Below are 20198 nucleotides of genomic sequence, written 5' to 3'. Positions count from 1 at the left end.
TACCATGCGGACGTCACATCCTGGCAGGTCACATTTTCCTGGCGCGGAGCGCGGTGCACTCGTGGTTTTGTACATCGTGCTTCAAACTGCTGTATTTGGTAGCTATTTTGCTCTGTTCATTGCCATCACTATTACTGTTATTGTTATTGTTGTTGTTGGTTGTGTTGCTATTGCATTGTTGTATTAAACCTTTCCTTATTTCAGTCTTGGGGCTTTGTATTTCACTCCCTTTGTGGGGGAGGGGCAGCAGCCGCGTGGTCTCAGACCCCGGCAGGGGCTAAACCACCACACCGCTGCTGCCAGAAGGGCCCCTGGGTGACCTGCCACCAGTTGGACTCATACTAACAGGTTTCTTTTGTTCCTAGAGCAGTCAAGGAAACTGACCTAATTAATCATTACCAACCCTCATTAATAAACATAATTTGGGTAATTTGGGGTAAACATGTTCATGTACTATAAAATACTAAATGTTTTATCTAAATATGTAATTTGGGTTTTAGGCACTTACATAAACATTACAATTTATGGTAGCCCTGGATGCTACTGACTTTGTTATGGTTGTATATCTTTGGTATTTCTAAAGTCAAGATGCATGTTTAGGTGAATAGTTGTGGGCGTGGGTAGTTAGGTCACCTACAGTGGTTGTTTGCAAACACTGACCACTGTGATATGAGTAGGTGGCACCCTTACTATCATCAGTAAATGGAAAAGCTCTTTATAGGTAATAATGTCTTTAATGGTATAAACAAGAGCAAAGCATATAGGTTAATGCAAATAGATTATCAGCTGTAAGAACAGCTATAAGACTATTAGAGAGCTATAACAAATGCTAAGAAGTACAGAACATTTCTCATGAGCTTATTTTAATATGAGAGTAGGGCTTTTTTTCTGAAACACAATATACTACTGCACTCCGTAGCTACCTCATTATACGTTCTTCACTACAGGTATGTCTTGCAAGGTCTTGTACTCTCTCTTGGGACTAGAAATATATGAAGCATCAGCAACATAATTTTGCTCATGTGCTAGGCTCTGAATTCAGCTACAATTAAATATTCAGCAGGATACTCATTCTAGCTAGACTCATGTAGCAGTTATGAAAGATTAATTCAGTGTTACATTTCTGTTTAATGAAGGAGTTGAAGGGAGCATTTCTATTGAAAATTTCAGATTTCAGGTTTAGAAATTATGATCTTTATTATGCTTTTTAAAGGACACCTAAGATAAGTTACCTATATAGAGTTATAATTTTTTATTGCAATGTTTCTCTTTCAGGATACGCATCCCAGCATCTTAATTGCAGTCTTCCATGTACTTTGTTGTCTTTATCTTGCCATTTCAGAATAAATTGTACGTATTTCTTTACTGGACATGCAGTAAATAGCCTTTAGAAAAACTGAGGGCATTGCATAACAGAATGGTGCAGATCTTACTGTATATTATAAATTTAATTCGGATTTTCTGCTTCATCAATACTAAGATTTTAAATTATATGTGTATCTGAGGAAGGAATAGCAACTTTGAGGAGATTTCTGGTAGAATTCATTTATACAGCAGTGTTACGAAGGAGAGAGATTAAAGTAGCAACACAGAAAGTTGCGATTTCTGTCCCTTGCACATCCTTTCTCTTCACCCTCCCCCCCCCCATCTTTCTCTTACAAAATTTACTTACATTATTAATGAAGTTCAGTCCCAGTACTGGTGTGGAATCTGAAGGGTAAACTCAATCAGCAAATTTGAAGTCCTAATCCTTGTAAAGCCAGTGTGAATAACACATGATATTAAGCAAGGCATAATAGATGGTACCTGTTCAGCAATTGCTGTAGATGTGACCTCATTGATTCTATCTGTGTTTTTCCCTCTGTGTTTTACAGAGCACATTGATTTAGGATGATGTCTTTGGCTTATTACCATTACTGTTAGAATGATAGAAAATGTGCAAAAAGATTTGGGGATTCGTGTGAACTGGAAACCATTATCTGGTTTATTAGCAAATCAGGGATTTGGTTTTAATTATGATTCTGCTGCAAATATCATGCACTATATTGTATAAATGGGGTTCTTTGATGAATTTCATTAATAGATTTTACTCCAGCTGCACTGCACTCCAGCTCTGAGAAATTTAGAAGGGAAATTGTGACCAGACCTACATTCTCTTAGAACACAACACGATCAGCATCATATCTTTAAACAGATTTTCTGGACCTCCTTAGGAAGAAGAAGGAACAGTCAAGGCCTCAGTTCCATCTCACTTTATCGTTAACTTGGCTAAAAAGAAGTATCACTTGTAATGCGTCCTGCACGGTCACCCACCCACGAAGCAGCAGGCACTGTAGCATTTTCAGACCCTTGCATAACAGCCAATGGCACTTGCCTGTGGAAGGCTGGAAAGACTGAAGGGTTGAAATTCAGTAATTCTTTCTGTTTTGAAACAGTAATTAGCTGTTGCACAGTTCTGCTGCCAGTAAGCCAGCTCTTTGTGGGCTCTTTTTACCATGATCAGCAGGCAAAGAATTGAATACAAAAGGAAGGAAACTAAAAAAAAAAGAAACTTCTGTTTGAGACAAAGGTTGTCTCAAGGTTCTGTTTGAGACAAAGGTTGCAAATCAGTAAAAATTGCCCAATATTATGTATTTTGTATCAGTAAGAAAAGGAAATTAATCCAAGTTCTGTTTACTGAGCCAGCAGAAGCTTGCAGTGCTAGAGTCGATACCCTGCAGTCTTAGAACGGGCCTATTGTATATCATTTAACAATTTTATATAGTAAACATAGCTTTGTTACTTATGAGTCCTAAAGAGAGAGCCCTTTTCAGAAGTTTCTTAGTGGATATATAGAATAACTGAAGTCTACATTCAGTGATGCTAATTGGTATTGGATTAAATCATGCAATCAAATGACTCTAGTGTAAATTTTGCATACTAAAGTGCAATGTAAGGTGGAATTTGTGTTTTAAGTGCATAAAGGTATCCAGGGATGTCTACCAAAAAATATAAAATATTTATAAAATGCATTTTTTTATCTAATTTTAAGTTGTTTGGGATTGCTACCTTTTGTATATGAAAGTCCATTTGCATCTTGTATACAGATATGTTCTTGATGTCTGCTTTGTGTTTAAGCCTTCTGTGCCTTGTGTGTTTTATTTTGTGTGTACATGTTCTTTATGGCCACCTTAGCTACCCATATAAATTTGTCTGTCCACATATTATAGGTAGTTCTCCACTCTCACTGTATGGTTTTTCAGCATGTAGGTGATAAGGCAGAGCACTTCACCCAAATACCATCCATGTAATTTCTGGTTTGGATGGTTTGGCAGCTCAGCCAAAATACAAAGTTTCAGTAAGTTTCAACTTTTGCATTTCAGGATTATAATGATGAAATTCGCCAGGAGCAGCTGAGAGAACTGTCGTATTTGAACGGTTCTGAGGATTCAGCGCGTGGACGGGGCATTCGAGGAAGAGGGATCCGTGTGCCACCTGCAGCTCCTTCAAGGTGTGTTAACCTGACCTATTATTGTAATAGATTTAGAAAGTGTAAACAATGATAAAACAAACTTCTTTTTAAAAAAATAAAAGAAAATCAGATAACCACATACACACCATTGTCAGTAAACCAAAATGTCTTTCTTCTGACAATTTGTGTGGTCTGTGTTATGCCAGGTTCTCTGATATGCATTTCACAGGCTACAATGGATGGTATACAAGTATCAAACAACAAATCAGAGCATATTATGAAGTCAGTGAAAGGATATTTCTAGGAAACAATTTTTTTATGCCAGCACAGAATTGGTATGGTCAGTAGCATAAAATCATTGGTCAATAAAACAGTATAGTCAGAGAACGCTACATAGTCTGGATGGACTTTTATTTGCCAAATAATTACTCTTTTTCTATGCATATTATATCTATAATATACATATTTCATTACATATTATTTATTTATTATATATATTTCATTATATATTATTTGTTGCACAGGTTATCAGTTTTATATGAATTTGATTGGCATAATCTAAAAACATTGGTGTATGAACGTTTCCTGAGTTATTCCAAGAATATTTTTCATATATAGGTAACACATAGCTCTGCTTGTTCATAAGGCCAGTGTATAATCTTAATACACTCTTTCAGATTCATTTTTCACTGTGAACCCTTAAGAAATTTGTTGCCTCAGGCACCTAAGTTACCTAGCTACTTCTAGGTATCCATAGAGATCATTTCAGAATGGGTCCTAAGCAATCCACTTTTATTTTGGAGGAAATAGGATACGGAGGTACCTTATTTTACACTGAAAGAGGAGTTGTTCTTTGGTAATTGAACTTGCCGATCTTGCCTATGACCCTTTTTTTTTTTTCCCCTGGAGGTGTTTATCATGTTTCCATCAGTTCTTGAATGGAATTTTTTATCTGTAGTACGATGCACATGCACAGGATTTTTTACATTTGGCACTCATGACCATCTTCCACTCAAAGTCTTTTTGGGCTCAGAAACCAGTCTTCCTTACACCTAAGATCTCTGAAGGGCTTTACTTAATAATGATGTTCAGAACATCACTGCAACAGACTGGCAGCTTTTAAATTAGGTTCAAAGCATTATCAGTGGAGTGCTGGCCCCCACTTCCTGCAAAATACCCAACTGATTGGATCAGTTGCACAGATAGAGGATCTTGGATGCTTTCCTTATTTTCCAGTCAGAAATCCCAGGAGAATATTGAAAAAAAAAAATAAAATTGCAATTGAATTATTTTAAACTAAATATTTATGATAATAATTTATGCTAATAACATGATTATATTTATGGTGGTGCTGTTGATATACTTGAGGGAAGGGATGCCATCCACAGAGACTTTGACAAACTTGAGAGGTGGGCCCATGCAAACCTCATGAAGTTCAACAAGGCCAAGTGCAAGGTCCTACTGCTGGGTAATCACCAGTGTCAACACAGACTGGGGGATGAAGGGATTGAGAGCAGCACTCTAAAGAAGGACTTGGGGATATTAGTAGATGAAAAGCTCGACATCAGCCAACAGTGTGCGCTTGCAGCCCAGAAAGCCAACCATATCCTGAACTGCAGAACAAGAAGCATGGCTAGCAGGTCAAGGGAGGTGATTCTGCCCCTTTACTCCACTCTGGTGAGACCTCACCTGGAGTACTGTGTCCAGCTCTGGGGTTCCCAGCACAAGAAAGACATAGACTTGTTGGAGCGGGTCCAGAGGAGGACCACAAAAGCTATCAGAGGGATGGAACACTTCTCTTATGAGGAAAGGCTGAGAGAGCTGGTGCTGTTCAGCCTGAAGAAGAGAAGGCTCCAGGGAGACCTTATTGTGGTCTTTCCATAAAGAAAGGGCACTCGAAAGACAGAGAGAGACTTTTTACCAACCCCTGTAGTGCCAGTACAGGTAAATTGAAAGAGGGTAGGTTTAGTTTGGACATAGAGAAAAAATGTTTTCAGTGAGGGTGGTGAAACGCTGGAACAGGTTTTCCAAAGAAGCTGTGGATGCCCGTCATTGGAAGTGTTCAAGGTCAGGTCGGACAGGACTTTGAGCAACTTGATCTAGTGAAATATGTCCCTGCTCACTGCAGGACTAGAAGATCTCTGAAGAAGGTCTGTTGTGAATGAGTGTTTTAGATCACTTAATTTGTAAAAGTGCAACTTAACAGAGTTCAGTGGAAAAATTCACTTTATTACTATTCACAGGAGAAACATACAAAGGAAAATCAAGTCAGAATCAATTTAGAATTATCTACACAGAGATCAGAGATGGAAGACAGTAAGGGAGACCCTCCCATTCAGTCATGAGGTTCATAATGGATCCCCTTGTTTTCTAAACTTCTCAGAGAGGAGCTTAGGTGTGGCTGGATACTGACAGTCCCAGACTTGGTCAACAGTTTGTGGCTAAAGGATTATATGTGTACAATCAATCCTTTATATCACTTAGGATTTTAAAGTTTAACATGCTTTTAATCACTTACCTTCCATCCAGGCATCTGGTGTTTAGTTCATTCCAAATTTCAAACCCTAGGTTTCCCGAAACAGAGTCTCAAGCATCGAATCTTATAAAAATAAATCATTTATAGAGTGGTAGAGCAGCAGGATCAGCTCAAGCTGGGTGCCTCAGGAGAGGGAGGGAGAGAAGGAAGAGGAAGGGACCTGAACAAAGAAATCCCAGGGCAATTATACCCTTACAGACTATTCACCCGCCCTTCACAAACTCTTTAGACTCTCTTCACGCCCCCTTTGGTCCATAGTGATTCTGGTCTGAGCATTTCTGACACCTTATTGGATTCCTTCACTGTCTTCAGGCAGGCCATTCATTATCTTGTCAAGTTCAGCTGCTGTTGATGGTTGTAGCCTTGAAGCCTCCTTATCTTCTGATTTATGCTGGCTCTGGAGGCCCCTGTTTTGACTAAGTAGGTACAAGTTCAGTAAATCTAAGTGAAAGTTTACAGCTTGCAGCCTAAGGCTTTAGCAAATCTAGCTACTCATGCTAAGTAAGTAAAGCTAAGCAAATAGCATACTAAATCACACAACAGTATAACTAAGTAATTCATTCTATTCAAAACTTACTTATTTAAGCTAAATGACTAATATGTCTTAACACTGAGAGATGTCCCTGCTCAAGGAGAGAATTTTCTGGCATGCAGTCCAGTTGGAATTTAGGGAGAACTCCAATCGGGCTCATCCAACAATCTGTTTTTGTTAAAAGATCTTGTTGCTCAAGGGGAGATCATTGCCATGCAGCCATGCTGCCTAGCAGGGAGAGCTCAAAGAAGGCTCACTTAGGCTGTCATATTTATGGGATACAGTGGTTGGCTCGTAGTCAAATTGCATACAATGGGAGAAGTATGCATGAGACTTCTTGTACCCATAACTTTCTTTGTTCGCTCTGCTCCTTTGTGGTTCCTAGAGGAGTTCTTGGCCCGGCTATGACTCAGACCTTTACCTCTTTTGGAGCCTCTACCAAACTACTGCTACTTTGGTTAATGGGGTGTCAAGTGCATCCATCACAAGGTCCCTTCCAACCCAAACCAGTCTTTGATTCTGTAATTCTAGAATTGGCTAGTGAAACTTGTAGTAAAATAGTGAACATCACAAGCTAGTGCTATGGGTTTGGTTGTCTGAGCAGGGAACAAGCCACAGCTCATTCACAGCTCTGGATCTGGGTGTCATGCATAGTTGTACCCGGCACTCACAGCCTTCAGAAAGGGCAGCACACTCAGGAGCATACTGCTCTGACACAAAATGCACAGATTGCTTCCCTGATATATCCCCCTTCTAATTTGTCATATGGTATAGTTACAACCAGTAACAGCTGCTTCTTACTCAGCAATAAGTACAGCAAGGTGGATATAGCATAAATAAATGGGAGGATGCTAAACCTCTCCGTGCTTGTCTGTATGCACTGTTCTCTCTGCACAGTGGGGGAAGGCAGAATCCCGTGCTACCCTTCCCTTGTACTGAACTAAATTAGATAGGAAGTTCTTATTCTCATTTTATACTCTTGCTCTATTTTGCCTTGTAAGTTTCTGCCATCCTGCATCATCTTCTGCCAATCAGTTTCTCCCACCCACCAATAAACAGGAGAATGAGAGTGATGATTGTTCTTGTAAAGCAATTCAAGAGCAACAGAAAAATTTCTTCACTTTCTCCTTCCTCTAGAACTACTTTGAAGTAACTCTGCATCTCTGTGAATTACAATGATCCAGAATTTCATTAGTACAAGCAACAAGAGGATCAGGTGTAAAAGGCACTGGATGGCTTAAAAGTAATGCCTTTCCATAATATGAGTTCTGCCTGAGATATTGCATAAAAGTGCTTGACATTGTACCTGCCAAAACCCCAGAGTTATACAATACTTTAAATAGTTGTAAAAATGTAAGATGGAGTAGCACTTGCATGTCCTCCCTTGCTGGTACACACCAAAGTGATCATTCCTTCTGCTCTCCACAGGGGACGTGGGGGTGCGATTCCTCCACCCCTACCTGGACGAGGTGCCCAAGCACCCAGAGGAGCGCCAGTGACCCGTGGAGCCCTCCCCGTCCCACCAGTGGCAAGAGGTGTTCCCACCCCTCGAGCAAGGGGCACCCCGGCTGTCCCTGGCTACAGACCACCCCCACCACCTGCACATGAGGCCTATGAAGAATATGTAAGTAACCGCTTGCATTCATAACGTATGTGAGCCAAACTCTGTGTTGAGCATCTGAGTTGGAAGACTCCAGGCCAATAACTCCTCTGTCTACTGCTTACCCACTGCTGGTGAATTACAGTCTGGGTGATGCAATGTGTCTGCAGACCTGCGTTTTGGGTGATGTGGGTTTGTAGAATTGTTCACAGCTTAGTTTTGGATATGAGAAGATTGTGTTCAGTAGCTTTCAGGTTGTCAGAAAACGGCAATACAGATACTCTAAAGATTATATTATAACTAAAAGTCACTCATCACTGTAGGCAAATTCTTAGGAATAACAGATTATATCCTTTGAGATGTAATGGGGGAGGGATTATTCTTCTGAATCCTTTTTATTACATATAAATGTATATATGTATTTTTGTATTTGATGTTGTGTTACAGATACATAACAAATAGATCTTCAGGTAATTTTCATAAAAGCTGATACAATGATGCATATTTAGCAAGGGGCAGTATTAGCTGTCACCTTTTCTTATGAGGTGTTAAAACTAATCGTGCTGTAAACATCAAAGCTTTCAGGTCATCCTCATTAATGTTTCCTCCTGGTACTATCACCATAACAACAGATATTCAAGTAGAGGAGAAAGTACCATCAAATATGATGTCTGTCTTTTTCCAAGACAGACTGTGGCAAATCCAAGGTTAAGATGAACATCCAATCCATTCCATAATCCTATCACTAGGAGAACCATTGAAAAGATACACTATAATTGAGAAGATGCAGTTTTACTCAATTAATAGTCTTCCTAGAACAGAAGACAGGAAATTGAAACAGAAATTAAGCTTTGTTGGTAAAGCTTTACTCAATCATCTGTATTTGTAGAGTAAAGATTAGAACATGGCCACTTCAAATCAGGGATGCACATTCTGTTAATGCCAAGAGTCACAAGTGAACAGCAGCTGCAAAAAAGGAGGGGAATTCACTCTGTTATTATTTACCTCAACACAGTTTCCACCTTGTGGTGGTTTAGTCCCTGCCAGGGTTCGAGATCACACAGCTGCTGCCCCTCCCCCACAAAGGGAGTGAAATACAAAGCCCCAGGGCTGAGATAAGGAGAGGTTTAATACAACAGTGCAACAGCAACAAAACAAACAACAACAATAACAATAACAGTAATAACAATGAACAGAGCAAGATATGTACCAATACAGCAGTGAGAACAGAGAGATGGCATAACACACGAGTTCACCGATTCTCCCACACTCCCGCGCTTCGGCACACGGAGGTGATGTCAGCATGGTATTGAATAACCCGGCTAGAGCTTCCCCCCCACTGCTGGGGAAACTTAACCCCATCCTAGCTAAACCAGGACACACCCTTAAATGAGATAAAAGCCCTGCTAAAAAAGGAATTTAAAAAGTATAGCCTTCCTTGATAGATAGTGTATTATCTGTTAGTATCAAAATGTATAAGACCTTCCTTTCTGTGCAGAACTGCAGCTTTTCCTAATCCATAAGTGACAAATTTCAGAACAGAACCCTTGTAAGACTGAGATTATGAATTAAGTAAATATTTTCTTTTTTTTTTTTTTTTTATCTACAGTACTGGTAAATGTATTAAGCAGTTTTTAGGGAACATTTCTTATGCTTTTTTCTGGATAGTAAATATATGGAAAGCAGGAGTAGAAGTTGAGGCAACTGGATTATCAAGGTTAAGAAAGCATTCAGCCAGGTCCATGTTGTTTTGAAATGCTTACACTCCGAGAAGCACAAAATATACGCACAATTAAAGAAGTCATTTTAGTTTGTAATAGATTACTCCAATAAAAACAAACAAATGTGTTTGTGTTTCTATTTTGCCTACTTAAATAGTAGCAAGAAACATTGCCTTATACAACAAATTCAGATGTTTTGGAGATCCTTCAGTCTCCTGTCTCCTTTCAACATCTATATTCCAGAGTGGGAATATATAGGCTTCCCCTGACTTGCACGATCAACATCCACCAGTTTGCAATGAAAATCTCTTGCCATTTTGCAAAGACTTGTAAGTGCAGTCTAAATCATCTTGGTATCTTATGTACTGAGATAATAATTAAATGTCTGTTTGTGTGCATGTAGAAGGAAAAGTTCACTGTCATATATCTATGTATGAATTTGTAAATGATATTTTAGGGGAAAATCTTTTTAATTTTTCAGGAAATAATCAACACAGTTTTTCTTTCCAAATAAACCACTACCTCACATATCCAACTGGATATTAAAAGCAATTGGATCTATTTGTTGACCAGCAACAAATGTCATGTGTAATTATTGTTCTTTCACACTGAATCCTAGAGATGAAAAAACAATTAATAATGAATAATTCATTCAATTTACTTTGTCCCATTTTCTGCTTGTAGGTTACCCTCAAGCATATTACAATTTCTTTATGTGTTTATGTTTTTCATTTTTGACTAAGTATTTCACTCCAATTTTTGACTACTATATGCCAGCACCATTGGTTTGATCAGTTGTGCACATGAATGCAATGTCATTGACTGTGAGTTACCATATTTTTGATTTTTCTTTGCTCTAATAGAATATAGTCATCTGAATGCTGAGCTGAAAGTCAACTCAAGAAATAGAACAGGATGACTGCAGCGGACTTTTTTTAATGTTTAAACAACATTTCCTGAAAAAAATCTTTAGATATTTGCTCAGCACTACTAATCAGAGATTGTATTGACTGTTTGACCTTGAAATATCAGACCTGTTCAAATTGGTTTGGATAAGCATTTAAAAGTTTGGACCACTCCTTTGTAATTATCAGATATTTAAATATTTTGAGGTTTCCTGATGGTCTTTGTGAGAGTCCATAAAAGTAAATGTCTAAAGGTTTCTCAAGAAAAGTGAAGTCTTGTCATTGTGGTGAATATATTCACATTCAATGTTTTCAATGTCAGCCCAACCAAAGGGAAAATAATCTGGAACAACTTTCAGAAAAGAAGAGGGCTAGAGAGGGCAAGGAGAGTGACACACCTCACACCTTTTTCTTTACTTGCTTTTGAAACATATATAGCTTTTACTGGGTGCAGTGTAGATAGTATCTCAGTGGAACTTCAGAAGACTACCCACAGGAAGAGGAGGTACAGACTTAGAAGATATGCACAGAAAGAAAGAAATAGTTGCTCTGTGAACCTTCCTCACTTTAAAAACAGTTCATTGTGTGTGAATTTGGATGGAGAGCATAACTAACAGCTGCTGTGCAGCTTCTGGGATCAGAGACATGGTCCTGTATTTGTAACCTGGTGAATAAAAGTGCTGTTCAAAGTGACTAACCTTAGTTGAGTGTGACCAATTTGTACGTGCTCCTCTTATGCTGAAAGAGACATCCACCAGAGTGCAGTTCAGCGCAGAATCTTGACCTTATCATTGTCAACTTTCTTCAGAAGAAGCTTCTTTCACAAAGCTGAATTTAGCCCTTTGTTGTTACTCTCTGAGATATAATTTTACACCTCTAATCCACAGACACCACCATACTGAACATGTCTCTAGCTGCTGAAAAGGATTCAAAACTTCATTATAAAACAGCCTTCTGGACCTCAGGTTCTGTTGTGGTTTTTTTACTCAAAACTACACAATGTGGTTCCCCATTAAATACATTATGGATCATACTCCCTACTACTTCCACAAATGCAGCACAAATTAATTTGAATTATTGCTTAATTCTTTCCATGTGTAGCAATACATGCCACAACCAGTTGAAAGCAATGTCTCAGTCTGGAACTTTTCAGAAGCACTGATTTACCACTGAGCCGTGTTGTTACTGCCAGGATGCTGAAGAGCCTACAGTGGATGGTAGGGAGAGTGGCAATGCCAGCAGGGTCCTCAGTTAGAACTAAGGACAAGATGGCTGTTTGGGATTTATCAAATGAATCTTGTAAATTAGGTTCATATTCTACATTGCATTGGGCAGAGATATTTTGAGTAGAGAGAATGGTACTGGAATTGCATTCTAATTGCTTCTTTTAAACTTATATCTTGCACAGTTTTGGTCTGAGGTATTGGTTTTGTCTGTTAGAAGGATGATGTCCCATCAACAAATCTCACAGGGTTTCTGTATCAGTGCACCAAGATAGGAGATGGTAAATGAAAATTAGTTCAAATATTGTTTCAGTCCTGCATTATCATCTTTATTGACAAGGACAATGGTAAGACTGATTTTGTGCCATTTTTTCACTACAAAGGTTAAGATTTGTTTGGTTGGATATGTACTTTCATCATCTACTTGAAATATAGTAAGGAAAATTGACAAGGATATCACCGTTACAGATTGAGGGGAGACTTCTGGAGTCTTTTCTCAACAAGAATCATCAATGTTAATGGCTAAGGTCTTGTTGGCAACTGATGAAACAGGCAATAGACATGACTGATGGAGGTTCATGTTTATACAGAAGTGAAGAGTGGGAAGTGCTTGAATAGATCTTCTGCTGGAAGGAACACCCTAATGAGGCAATAAAGCCAATGTTTAGCACAATATATTTTAATCTAAGCATCCAGACTTTTTCACTCAAGATTAAAGCTAAATATTTGATGAAGGGTGCTTAACCCAGATATAAGCCAAAAATACCATTGTTTCAGATCCTGTTTTGGAAGGCATTTGACTCTGGAGCTGTATTTTTGCCTCCTGAATCCGAAGCTGGTAATGAACTGTGCAGTGATATTTTTCTTTACATTTTTTAAGAACTATGGTGAGTCTTGCTAAGAGGTCTAATGCAAGTCTAGAAGTGACTTAGCACTTGTTCCCTTACCCCAGATGCAAAGAGTTACCAAAACAGAATAAGTTCGGGACTAAAATACACATTGCTTTTATATTTTACTTGCACTTGCATTTTTACTCCTGGATAAGAAACGAGACTTTTTGTTCCTGGATAAAAAAGGGGACTTTTGCACAGAAAGCCACTCATCTTAATAGGAATACTTTAATGAGCTTCTTGTATTTACAAAGAAATATATAATTTGTTTGCAAGAAATAGACCAGTCTGTCCAGACACTGAGAAGCTGGTACGGCTCCTAGGTCTAGGACAGCCAGATTAAAGAGCAATTTTAAATGCAAACATTCTTTCTCACGTCTCATTTCACTGATCAAACCAGCCAAACGCAGCTTCTTGTTATCTTCTGGAATAAGTGGAGAGCAATGCTTTTAGAAAGTCAATGGAAAAGAACCACACAATAAGATAGATTGTGCTTTTAATGTCATGCTGTTCTTCCTCTCATTTCAAGCTGTTTAAAACGAAAGCAAATGCCACATTCAACTGTTTATTCTAAGCTCAATGGTTATTTACATTTTTCAATAGTTTTCAAACAAATTGAAACAACTATGCTCATGTTTATTCATTGTCATCCTAGACAACGAAAAGACTGACAATAAGAGGCCTTTTGTCACACTTTAACATTTTAAAAAGGAGAATCAACATTTACATGTGATTGCAATCCACAAAATTGTGGGTGCTGGGGGCTTTGTTTAATATTTTAAACTGCAACTCCTAAGGATTTTAAATCCATTCTATCTGCCACTTCTGTATGTAGATGGGAACTGTGCATAAAGACCTGCACTTCCTCTTCATGGCATGTTTGCACCTGTGTTAGTGCTTTAATGAATATGTTAAAGTGAGCAATCAGTACTTGATTCTGCTACTTTTGAAGTCCATTCCTATAATCCCAGTAGGATATTCTCTGTGAGAGTGAGGCCCAGACAACTAAAATGACTAGTTGCAAACCTTAAAATAGTGAAATACATTGGATATAATGATAGTCAAAGGGGAATATTTTTTTTTTTTAAATCCAAGTTTCAAGATGTTCCACTTATTTCTGTGCCTCTTTTGGATGAAAAAAATCAATGAAGAATCTAATGAGACTAAAGCGCATTTGAATAAAGCTGGAATTATAGACATGGGAATCTGCATGGCTGAACAACATATTGATTAAATATGATTGATTACCTATTTATGCCCAAGGCACTTAGAAAAAGAGCTAAACTGTATTCAGCTTACATCTGCTGTGACGTGAAAAATCAAATTTTATTTTTACTATAATAGCGATAAACAGGATAATGTTTATATTATCTGAAAGACCTATTGAGCGTTAGAAGAATACTGTGAATGGTGGTCTCATGAAGGTAGTGGATTTTTCTGTTAGTTATTCAAACTTTGGAGAATTTGGTCCATCGATAGTATAAATATATTTATTGCAAAAACATCTAGCAACATACATACAGAATTAAAGTAGTGGCAATTTTTCTTGATTTTAAGAGCAAAAACCACAGTCAGCATTAAACCTTCAGTCTCTGGGAACCTGCAGTTCTAGAGTTTTTTGCTTACCTGTGCAAATTGTAGTTTGGGTCTTATTCTTGTAGATGATAGTGTGAATAAAAAAGGCTTGGGTGACCTGTGCAAACTATAGTTTTGGTCTTATTCTTATAGATGATAGTCTGAATAAATAAGGCTTGCCTCATGAAACCAAGCTAACTGTCCTGTGAGCAATGCATCATAAAGGTGATTACTGCTTTCAGACTCATCACCACTATGAATTTCTCACAAACTGACAGTGTGCTCTGAAGCAGACTTTATTATATTGTTTTCTTGATTTGTGTTATTTGATTGTAATAATCATAGTTATTCAATGGACTAAACTTTACTCGTAAAATACATAAAACTCTAACATCTACTTACAAATTCTGCAGAAAGATTTTGTGGAGGATAAGGTCTTCTGTCGTCCTCTTCATGCTCTCCTTACTTGGCAAAAATAATTCTCTCCTTGCCATTAGTTACCAAGTTTTCAGTTCAAAATTATTTTCTATGCTAGAGTATAAAACAAAATGCTGATGCAGCTGTACATGTTTTAGCATTATATGTACTGTTAATCCAGCTACAACCTAATAAATATTTATATTTGTTATATAGAGATCTAAGTGAGAGGCATCTCTCAACTGATGATCCAGCCCTTCATATGGTCCTTAAATATGCATAGTATATGTGGTTATATTTGTAAGATCCTACATAAAAAAATATATGGAGTATTCATTCTCCATGGAGACAGAATTTGTCTGCATCATGCAATGCACCATTTGATCATTAAACAGGGTGATTGTTCAGGAGTCTGTTACCAAAAATACTTGTCTACTGTCACTTGCATCTGTCACAACTTGTCACTTGGCTGTTTATCTGATGGAGAACAGTCTTGGTTGGTACAAAATAACTCTAGGCATCCGCGGGCTGAACATTATCATGTGACTGTATCTCCACCCATGTTATCCTTTTATAACAGGCTGCAAAGGCCAGTTATAAACTTACTGTTTTGTACAAACTCATACAAACATAGAGAATTGCTGTTAAAGATTTGAGACAAGTGCAATTTAATTTGAGCTGTTGAGAGTTCGGTTAATGTGTGAATTCGGCTCAAATGGAAGACATGGGTTTTGTCTTTCACTTCTCAAAGTTTCTTATAAAGATCTAGTCCACCAAGATACTAAAAAGTTAAATAATTTTGAACAGCAAGGTTCATCATGACTGGTGAGTTCCTGAGGAGCCAGATACATAGAAACTCAGTGGTAATGAGAAAAGCTCAGTGCAGGCTGCTCTTTCTTGCAGACTGGTAAGCTCAGAGGTTTCAGCTGTACCACACAACTGCAGAAGTCTTGAGCTCTGGTTTCAGGAAAGGCTCTGGGTGATAAAATGCCATGGCACTTAACATTATCGCAACAGCCTTGCCTCTAGTATGTCAGTTTTACTCATGTGTTTTTCAGTCTAGCCTCAGATTAGAGACTTATTATAGTGGATAGATGGCGTGCTCTTTATATCAACTGGTTTTGTGTACAGCTAAGAGTACTTCTGTTTTGTGTGTTTTCTTTATTTATTAGGGATTTTCACTGTAGCTAAAACATGAGCTTTATTAATATAGTAAAATGCACAGTTTAGGAACTATTTTATATTAATTGAAAGCTTTTATGGCTTATTCCAAAATAGTGTTTTAGTGGAATTTTAAGGCCATGTATTTTAAAAATACTCCTGTTGCAGGAAGCTTTCATCAGAGTTCATGTTCTTCTCTTTGGTACATTTGTGACATTGTCATCTTGCAAAAAATACCTCTGCATGTAACTGCAGAGATACATACTTGGCAATTGCACTTAAAGACAGACATTACAGAGTACAGTTCTCTTACATTCTCTGGCTGATGGGCCTTTTAGCCAGTTGCCTCTGTCCATACACTTAATGCTTACTCAGGATAATTGAAAAAGAAGATTCGTATTTGGTACAATAAAAGGGCTGAAAAGTAGTCTTACATGCCTATGATCTTTTTTCCTTCATTATGTTCAGTGCATTTGCAACTCTGAATTTCAGTTATACGTAGGAAGGAAAAGGTTTCTGCTAGATTAATTCTCTCATGTATTTGGGTGCAGAAGCAATATGCCTGATCTTTCTTGGTATTTAAGGGGGGCTCAAATATATAAATGAGCCTAGATTTTCATACACATAGGAATGCATATATACACCCTATGTGTATATTGTTATAGGCAAAGTTGTCTCAAGCTGTGCTTTGGATGCAGGCCATCTGCAGACACACGGCAGCAATTGCTTCCCCAGAGGCAGCATGTGAATGTCCCGTTATTTGCTGCTTTTGAAGGGGGAGGGTTTATGACTCTTCAACTGCCTTAGCATTTCCAGTAAATCTTTGCTTGGGTATAGAAATATGTGCATACATTCTGATACAGATATGGGTATATATTATCTATAGCTACAGCACAGAAAGATGTGGTCTGTTACTTCCAGCACTTCTGTTTATAAGGACTTTATATTGTGCAGAGCTCCTCTGCAGCCAGCAATGTGCATAAGTAACTGTGTAAGAAGTTTGTCTGAAGGATCAAAGAAATAAAATTTAAAGCGTATATTTTCTTTTTTAATAATACAGTTTTGGAAAAAAAGTAAATATAGAAAATAAATACAGAAAGGAAAAAGATACTAGCAAATATTTAAAAGAATAGTTGTATAATCAGATGGACTGGATGAAGCACACATTTTTTTTAATCCTTAACTTCTTTAGCGATGGTAGTATTAAAGTGACTGGAAAACTCATATGAATACCTCTTTGTCATATAAAGAGGTCAATGTTGTTCTCAGATATGGTCATTTTTAAAACAATGAGATGAGTTATATTTTCTCAAAGGTGCAGACTTAATGTACCTCTTTAAACTGTAGCAGAAATGTTGAGAAAATTGATCTTGTTATGAAACAACGTACCTTGAGTAAGACCTATAGGGTTCTTAAAGAGTGTAGCAATCACTAGAAGAGGGGGATGTAGTATAATGGGTCTGGGACAATAAAGTAGAAGACTAGAGATGAAAAATGTTCTTTCTCCATACAAACCTGTTTTTTTCCTGATGAAATTATGGTTGCCTGCATTTTAATAGCTTCTACAGTCATTATAAGTGCTGTTACTCATAGACAGCTAATAGCTCTCTTTGACTACCTGCTGTTGTTTTGTAGCTCTTGGTATGGTGTAAAAATCTGTGGAGTGCAACATCTGAAATCATAAAGAGTGCAACATTTGTTAATTGAAATTAGATAAGTAAATGCTTCTTATAAGTTAGTATCATGAGAATACATTAGTATTCCAAGGACACTCTTGCAAATGTACCCCTGTACTACCCTATGCAATACAGTATAACCTCATTTAAATACCTCTCAAAATCAGTATATCTGTCCAAGTGGAGTACATGACATTACATATCAGTTCCTAACACGATGCTTTACCTGTAGCCTTGGTGTTCATACTGTCCTCCAACCCTTCTGGGCCGCTTCATGGGTTTCTGTAATGAAAGTATTAATAGTCTTTTAGACAATATACTGCCACCAATTCTTCTGACCACAAAAATGTCTGTCAGAAGCAAATTATTTAAGTCTGAATGGGGACACAGCAACTTTTAGGTTAGAAACCCCATATCTTGTTATCTTTTATTTGGACTTCCCAGTCCCTGATTGTTGTCTCTTACTGTACACCCTTGCAACTTCATACATCCACATTTTTAGAAAGCTGAAGTTAAAAAAAAAGACAACCAGATATACCAGAAGTGAGTCTTATTTTGGGGTAATATATAAATTAATGTACTGTACTGAAGTTTTTTAATGTTTTAGTTTCTCTTTCCCTGTATTAGAATCACACAGCTTTTCACAGTTTACTTTCTTATGTTTTTGTCAAAAAAACCTCAAAAAATTAAATTAACATTATTTATTAATCTTTCTGAGGACTAAACTGTAAAATGAGCAAGTATGCCTTTGAACTGTTTACATTTGGGTATTTTTGTCAAAGACTGATGCTGCACCATTTTACTCAACACTGGATTTCTACAATGACATGTAGCCCATACACTTGTTTTTATGAAGACTTTGCGTGCATATACCAGTCCTCACACATGCTGCAGCTGGGAGTTTTCTGAAAAAAATAATACATTTAAAAGAAAAGACATTGAAATTGAAACTATATTACTTTCTATTTTACCAGCCAGTTACCATCAATCATTCTACTTTTTGGACAAACACTGCCTGTACTATTTAACTGACATGCAGAGTTAAAATGTATGCTTGTTTCTTTTAAGTTAAATCTTATTTTAAAAATAGATAATTCCATTTTTATTACCTGTTTGCATATCATTGCAAAAAATGGCTTCAGTACCAGGTTTGGTTTAGCTTGGTTTACTTTTATTACCAAAATTGCTCAGGTATGTAAAAGCTTACCATGTTGTTTTAATTTTATTTAATTATCAATAATAGTAAAAGAATAAGTGCTTTTAAACTGAAACCGAATTTTGGAAATTGGGATTTCCAATTATTTTGACGGAATGGCATCAGTTAACTAGATGGTTTGCAATAAAGTAAAAGGATTATAAACAAATAAAAGTAAATCAAAGTCCTGTAAATCAGGCTGTAGGGGAGATGAAGAAGGGACCTGTGTTTCATTGCAAGTTAAATTTTGCCAAATTTAAATGTGGACACTGTAGCTGGGAGAAAAAGAAAAGAAAAAAAAGGCGGAGAATTACTGAAATGCAGTTGCTAAGTCTGAGTGCATCTAACAAATAAATTAGATGCCACAATACTTTGGTCATTGTTCACTTTCCTTGAGCAGCTGTTTTGCACTTTCTTGCAAGGCCACCCTTTATGCAAACACCCTAAACACCTAAATCCAAAAAGTCATTCAGAGCTTTTCCAACTTACTTATCTTGAGGTCCTTATATAAGTTGCTATTTTGCAAAATACAGCAGAAGTACTTGTATGTGCTAAACATAACACAGCAAAAGAGGGAATAAAAAGTAATTTTCATTGTGTTTATTCATTTCACCAGAGTTTCAATTTTTTATTTTCTAAGGGGTAAAACATCTCTGATGCAAATGATTTGTCTTCTATGTGTGTAGTAGTGGAGTATAATTACAAGTGAGGTTACTACATCAGCTGTAACTGTAGTCAATAACTGTATGGCTGAATCAGTGGTTAGTATGTGTACTATTTTTGTTTCCATGCACAGTGCAATATGAAGGTCAGTGAGAGTCTTTTCCTCCCGCAGAATCGGTTGCAGAACAGTGTTGTGGTATCCACTTGAGTGGGGAGCATCAGGAATGAAGCTTTAAATCCTAAAGGCAGGAGTAAAACTGAAAGTCAGCGTCTCACATCTTGGATTAATAAAATGATGGATAAAAAAAGACTGAAAGGACTACTTTTAATCTACTCTTCTACATTTCTTTTACAAAAAAGGACTTGACGTCTTACGGAATTTCTACAGAAGTAACGTGCACTACCAGAGAGGTCTCAGTGCTGAGAGCAGGACTTGCCTTCCCGCAATGCAAACAATGGCACCTAAATCGCGGGGAGGATCAAGGTTTATTCAAAGCTCTGTTTTCACCTTTTCCAAGAGAACAGCTAAAGCGTACTAAAGAGTACAGCACTATGGGTACCATTCGTGGCTGCCATTCTTAGTTACCTGTTTTCCTGTACATCTGTCACGTCCCACTCAGAGGAGGGAGACAAGTGACTCAGATTCGTAAATT

General features: G+C 37.5%; 1 protein-coding gene across 5 annotated transcripts in view; it reads left to right on the top strand.

Annotated features, from left to right (window-relative positions):
• Positions 1–20198, top strand: part of KHDRBS2 (KH RNA binding domain containing, signal transduction associated 2) — a 445746-nt gene that overhangs the window by 285124 nt on the left and 140424 nt on the right. For all 5 annotated transcript variants that reach the window (XR_012628034.1, XR_012628036.1, XR_012628035.1 and 2 more), the window contains exons 5-6: positions 3363–3490; positions 7948–8143. Coding sequence is in view for 2 of the 5 variants with exons in the window: in XM_074861784.1 (XP_074717885.1) it covers positions 3363–3490; positions 7948–8143 (324 nt within the window). In the remaining 3 variants the exon portion in view is untranslated. The remainder of the gene's footprint in view (positions 1–3362; positions 3491–7947; positions 8144–20198) is intronic.

This window comes from Strix uralensis, chromosome 3 (assembly GCF_047716275.1).
Source record: "Strix uralensis isolate ZFMK-TIS-50842 chromosome 3, bStrUra1, whole genome shotgun sequence".
Classification (NCBI taxonomy): domain Eukaryota; kingdom Metazoa; phylum Chordata; class Aves; order Strigiformes; family Strigidae; genus Strix; species Strix uralensis.
This window is presented reverse-complemented; position numbering and strand designations above follow the sequence as displayed.